General features: G+C 56.2%; 1 protein-coding gene across 1 annotated transcript in view; it reads right to left on the reverse strand.

Moving 5' to 3' along the window:
* Positions 1-5,464, reverse strand: part of ANGPTL4 (angiopoietin-like 4) — an 8,909-nt gene continuing 3,445 nt past the window's right edge. The window contains exons 4-8 of the mRNA XM_010828476.1: positions 4,529-4,614; positions 2,522-2,635; positions 2,114-2,209; positions 1,741-2,022; positions 1-654 (exon numbers count right to left, since the gene is read on the reverse strand). Of these exons, the coding sequence (XP_010826778.1) occupies positions 482-654; positions 1,741-2,022; positions 2,114-2,209; positions 2,522-2,635; positions 4,529-4,614 (751 nt within the window). The 3' untranslated portion in view covers positions 1-481. The remainder of the gene's footprint in view (positions 655-1,740; positions 2,023-2,113; positions 2,210-2,521; positions 2,636-4,528; positions 4,615-5,464) is intronic.

Here is a 5,464-nt window from a genome sequence, read left to right on the forward strand (position 1 = left end):
TGTTTTGAAGTTGCTTTTATTCCGAGAATTCTGTGGGTTCCACCCAGACGCCGTGGGCGCCAGCTGACTCACAGCACCCAGGCACCACAGTACGGTGAGGGTGCCCAGGCCTACGGGAAGCCCTGGTCCTCCAGCCAGTCAATGTGACTGAATCCACTGGCCATCGAGGGCCGGCCTGGCTGCCCCACCCCCGCAGGGTCCCCTCTGCATCCCCTGCTCCTTGGCGGGTGAGGGGGGTTTCTGTGCCCCTCTGTCCCACGTTTTCGGGGTCTGTGCCCAGCAGCCCTACAGCTCTGCTCTCCTCAGAGGGCATTTCCTGCAGCCTCCCCTACTCATCAAGGGGACCTCTCCAGTCATGGGCATCTTCTCTGTCCTCGAGGCTCCAGACAGCCCTTGCCTGGAGCCCCTGCCCAGGCAGGGAGTGGCCGTGGACAAGAGTCACTGTCCTCTGGGGGCCTGAAACCAGGCCCCAGAGAGGAGGCTAGGAGGCCGCTGTGGGCTGTACCAGGATGGTGGTGGCCTGCAGTGGGTAGTAGCGGCCCCGCCAGGTCTTCCAGAAGATGCCCTTCTTACGCTGCTGCCGCTGCCTTGGAATGGAGTGGAAATACTGGCCGTTCAGGTTGGAGTGACTGCAGGTGCCAAACCACCAGCCACCTGCCAAGGTCAGAGAAAAGGGGACATGGTCAAGCCTGTGGGTCCTTGGGTCTCCAGTGGGGCTGAGGTGGGGAGGGGGCTGGGTGTTGGCCATCACCCGCTTTAGATGAGAGAACTTTGGCAGTGGTTGTCAGACTGTGTTCCAAGGAACCCCAGCTTGTGACAAAGGCACCTCAGGGGCTCAGGGCACCTCCCCACCCCATCCTGGTAACTGCGGCTTTTACATCTGTGACCCTGGCAAGTTACTTGTCCACACTTGCCACATGGTGAACATTTATTAAAGCCTTTCTATGACTGTCGTGTGTTTCACTAGTTTGTATCACACTGAACCATGTGAAATTAATCACTATTCCATCCTTCTTCCCAAGACGGAAATGGCAACCCACTCCAGTGTTCCTGCCTGGGAAATCCCACGGACAGAGGAGCCTGGCAGGCTACAGTCCTCGGGGTCACAAAGAGTTGGACATGACTCAGTGACTAAACAACAAACAACCATCCTTCTTCGACCCACCACAAGGCAGTTTCATCTGTTTCACTTCATAGGTCGTGGGCTCTGCCTTCAGTTTGTCTTGGTGGCTAGCCTGTGGCAAAGTCATCTCATTGTATTAATATTTTCATAGCAATCATGTGGTGTGGGCAGAGTGGTTATACCCTTTCTTTTTTTCTGGCCTCACCATGCAGGATCCTAGTTCTGTGACCTAGGATTGAACCCATGTCCCCTACAGTGGAAGCTCAGATCCCCAACCACTGGACCACCAGGGAAGTCTCTATACCCATTTTAAAGATGGGGAAAATGAAGCGGGGGAGGCCTTGTCAGTTGCCTAAGGGTCCACAGCAAGTAAGGAGAAGGGGGCACAGAAATAAGGACTTCCCTGGTGGTCCAATGGTTAAGAATCTGCACTCCCAATGCAGGGGGCATGGGTTTGATTTCTGGTCAGGGAACTAGATCCCACATGCTTCAACTAAGACCTGGCACAGCCAAAAAAAAGAACAGTGGCATGGAAACAGATGGGGTTGAAGGCGGGGCAGGGATGCAGAAAAGCTGTGTGGAGAAGGGCAAGATGGGGAGGGACAGGGCTCGCTTACCAGAGAGGCTCCTGGCGCAGTTCTTGTCTCCGCGGAGGTCGTGGTCCTGGTCCCAAGTGGAGAAGGGCAGGGAGAGGCCACTGGGCGAGAAGGTGGTGGCGCCCAGTTTGCTGGCCACCGGTGGCGTGAGCTGCAGGCTGTAGGCGGTGTCTTCACCCCCCAGGTGGATGGGGAACTGCAAGGACTCGGCATTGCCCTCCCAGTCCTGCAGCTGCACAGCCAGGCGGCTGCCACGGTCCCCAAGGATGTGATGCACCTTCTCCAGGCCCAGCCAGAACTCGCCTGCCACGGGAAAGGCCAATCCATGAAGAGGACCCCCAGATCTGTAACACTCTCCTCCCCGCTATGCCTCTGGCCTGCAGGAAACACCTACCTTGGGGGTCTCCGAAGCCATCTTTGTAGGCTTCCCAGGGCTGGTTAAAGTCCACGGAGCCATCCTGACGCCTCTGAATTACGGTCCAGCCTCCATCTGCCCAGAAAAGTGCGAGGTCATCAGGAGGATTCTTCTTATAAGGGATCCTGCCTCCCCTGTTTGGCTCCCTAAACCCCAAAGCACCTCTAAACCCAGGGAGAACAGTTCCTCTCACCCACCCCAGCAGGATGGGAGGAAGACTGGCAAAGAAAGAAGGTGAGCTGGCCAGTAAGCTGGGGGTTCTGCCTAGATCTTTGTCCCAGGACTCAGCAGAGAAGGAGGAAGTGGGGAATAAGAAGTGGCTGCACTTGACGGAAAGACAACCAGGCCTGTGATATTCAGGGTACCTGGGGGCCAGCCCAGCCCTACCTGAGGTCATTTTGCAGTTAACCAGGAAAGGCGGGGATCCCTGGGGCTGGATCTGGAACAATCCACTTTCCCTCTCTCCCTCTTCAAACAGCTCCTGGCAGTCCCTGGGCAGTCCTGAAGGACAGACAAAAGATGGGGGGGATTGAAACGGAGAGCCGTCCTAGGGGCGTCTAAGGAAACAGGCATGTCTGGGGGCTAGGCAGCATGTGACAGGGGCAGGAGGGGGCACTCCTCAGCTCACCGTGCCCCCTTCCACTTGCCTAAAGTTGCCCATGACTCCCCAGGACCAGCCAGACCCATCCTGCCTCCTCCCACCCTGAACGCCCATCCTCTGGCCACACAGCCTTCCTGGTAGCACACACGCTCTGGCCACAGGGCCTTTGAACATGCTAGTATTCTGCCTAGGACCTCTTCCCTCATGCAGTTCTCTGCCTCATATTAAAAGTCCCAGCTTCTGGAAAGGATGATGTCTCAGACACCCATCCCTCCCCTCCCCTCCCCCACATCCTGTTGCAATAAATAGGGAAAAAAGAGGAATGAGTTTTTTTCTTTCCCTTTCCTGAGAACAAAGAAGATAAAGAGAACAGTGATCAGGCCTGAACATTCCTAGTTGTTTCCTTTTTCTTACTTTAACTGCTCCTAACTCTGCTTGTCAGTAACGAAGCTTGCTCTTCGGCCTTTCTGGGGTTTACCCTTACAACACCCTTCCCCTTGTAGTTACACACTGGAAAGAAGACCACAGAGCCACGGAACAGCCAGACTCAATCACTGAGTTACCAATACCAGACTATGGCTGTCTTAGAAACAATGCAAGAGGGAGAAATCAAGACCCTGTCACCTTTGTTCCTCATCACCGACCCCTGACTATGAGCCTTTGCCTTATATAAGGCCCGAGACTCATCATGGGCATTGAGGGGGCACAGTTCTTGAGGCATGAGCCTACCGTGTTTCGAAACTCTTTGCTGGCTGAGAATTAAAGCCACCTTTCTATTCCCTCCAAACTCTGTCTCTGTATTTTTTTCTTCGGCTTCAGTGGGCAGAGAAGGCCAAGATTTTGGCCATCATTAGCCCGAGACCAGGCTAAGGGCCACTGAGGACTTCCTACTCCCCAACACTGGGGACATCTGTGATCTCTCCACAACTTCCCATACTGTATGAAGTCCCTGAAGTCAGGAATGAGGAATGGCTCTCTGCCCACCATCTGGCACCAGCTGATGCCAGCCCACAGCAGATGTTTAATAAAGATGCCATGAAAGAATGATTGAAGGAGCTGGACCAGAGTGTGGGTGGGGCCGGAACAGAGAGAAACGGGAAGGGGCTCTGCTTCCTCCAGCCTCGGGTGAGCATTAGGCCTGGATAGGGTTTGGAGGGCACCACAGAGGCCCCACCCGGGGTCCCGGGCATCTGAGAGGGAGAAGGAAGGATTGAAGAGTGAAGGAGGGAGGGACGGAGGGATGGCTTGGGCATGTCTGCAGACTGGGGAAGTCCCTGGTCCCCACCCCAGCAGGAAAAGTAGGGGAAAGGTTGAAGAGGGAAGGGCAGGCTCAGGTTGAGGGGTGAACATGTTGGCGCTGTGGGGGTGGGGGCGGGCCCAGAGTGACTGCTGACATTTCCCGGCTCCTCAGGCAGCTCCCCTTTCGCCTACTTTCCTCTCTTCCAATCACAACAGGCAGCCGGCCAAACCACCAGTGTGGCTTCCATTAGCACCAGCTGTTTGTCTCCTCAGCTCTGACCTTTCTCCGGCTTGGCAGGGCTGAGCCTGGAGTCCCCCAACCTACACATGACCCCCCCTCCCCCATCACATTCCTGAGGTGGGACCTTTGCCTGCTGGCCCCTCCCAGAAGCCCCTCATGGCAGGGCTACCATTTGGGAGGGTGTAGCGGACCCTTCCCCTTCCTGGTGGGGGAGGTGGTGGGACCAAGAGGTGGGAGAGCCCTCAAGACCAGAGGGCTGGAAGCCAGCAACCAGCCCGAGGGCGGGTGTGAAGAGGGGGATTCGAACTTTCACCCGGTTGGCTGTAGACTGCTGCAGATGCCAGTGTGGGGATGGGGTAGGAGGACCTCAGGGAAGTCAGCCAGGTCTGGACCTGTGAACTTAGGGTGGGACAGAGACACTGGGGAGCTGGGAGCCAGGGTCAGACACTTACAGACATGCTGGTTTGGAGATGTGGGGTGCTCTGGGGCACACACAATAAAGGATCTAGAACTTGTAGGAGTCGGGGCAGGGTGAGAAGGGGCGATCAGCACTTCCAGGTCAATAGAGCCGTGAGAGCCAGGCAAGGTGCATGGATCAAGGGCCCCAGACTTGTTAAGAGATGCAAGAGTGAATGGTGTGACTGGCCGGGGAGATGGGGGTTCCCTGCCTTAGTCTCCCTTCCCAGATCCACACTCTAAAATGAGGGCCCAGAATTCCCTGGCCGGCCTGTGGTTAAGACTCTGTGCTTCCAGTGCATGGGGCGTGAGTTCAATCCCTGGTCAGGGAACTAGGATCCACATGCCAAGTGATGCAGAAAACAAACAAACAAACAACAACAAACACCTGGTGGCCCCAAACGTCAGAACATCCCCCTCCCCAGCAGCTGTTCTCTTTTAACCCAAGGGGGGCTCCGGTCTCCCAAACTGGCACCCTTTTGTCCACCATCCCGCCCTCCTGCAAGGGTCCAACCCCCAGGAAGGTGTCCCTGAGCCATGCCAGCCCTTTCCCCACACCCTTGCAGCTCAACCCCCTCTTGGACCCACTTTCCCAACCCCTGCTCCAGTTAGTGGCTCTCGAGGCTTTGGGAAAATCCCACTGACTTTCTGGGAAGAAGGGTTTGAGGGGAGCCCAGAGAGGAAGGGTAAGGGCTGAAGAGGAGGATGTCCTGGTCACCCCTTCACCAGAGACCTGTCCTCCCACGAGGATGCACAGCCAGAGCCTCTCTCTTTCTCAGTAAGGTGGACCCAA

This window comes from Bison bison, unplaced genomic scaffold (assembly GCF_000754665.1).
Source record: "Bison bison bison isolate TAMUID 2011002044 unplaced genomic scaffold, Bison_UMD1.0 scf7180017864492, whole genome shotgun sequence".
Lineage (NCBI taxonomy): Eukaryota > Metazoa > Chordata > Mammalia > Artiodactyla > Bovidae > Bison > Bison bison.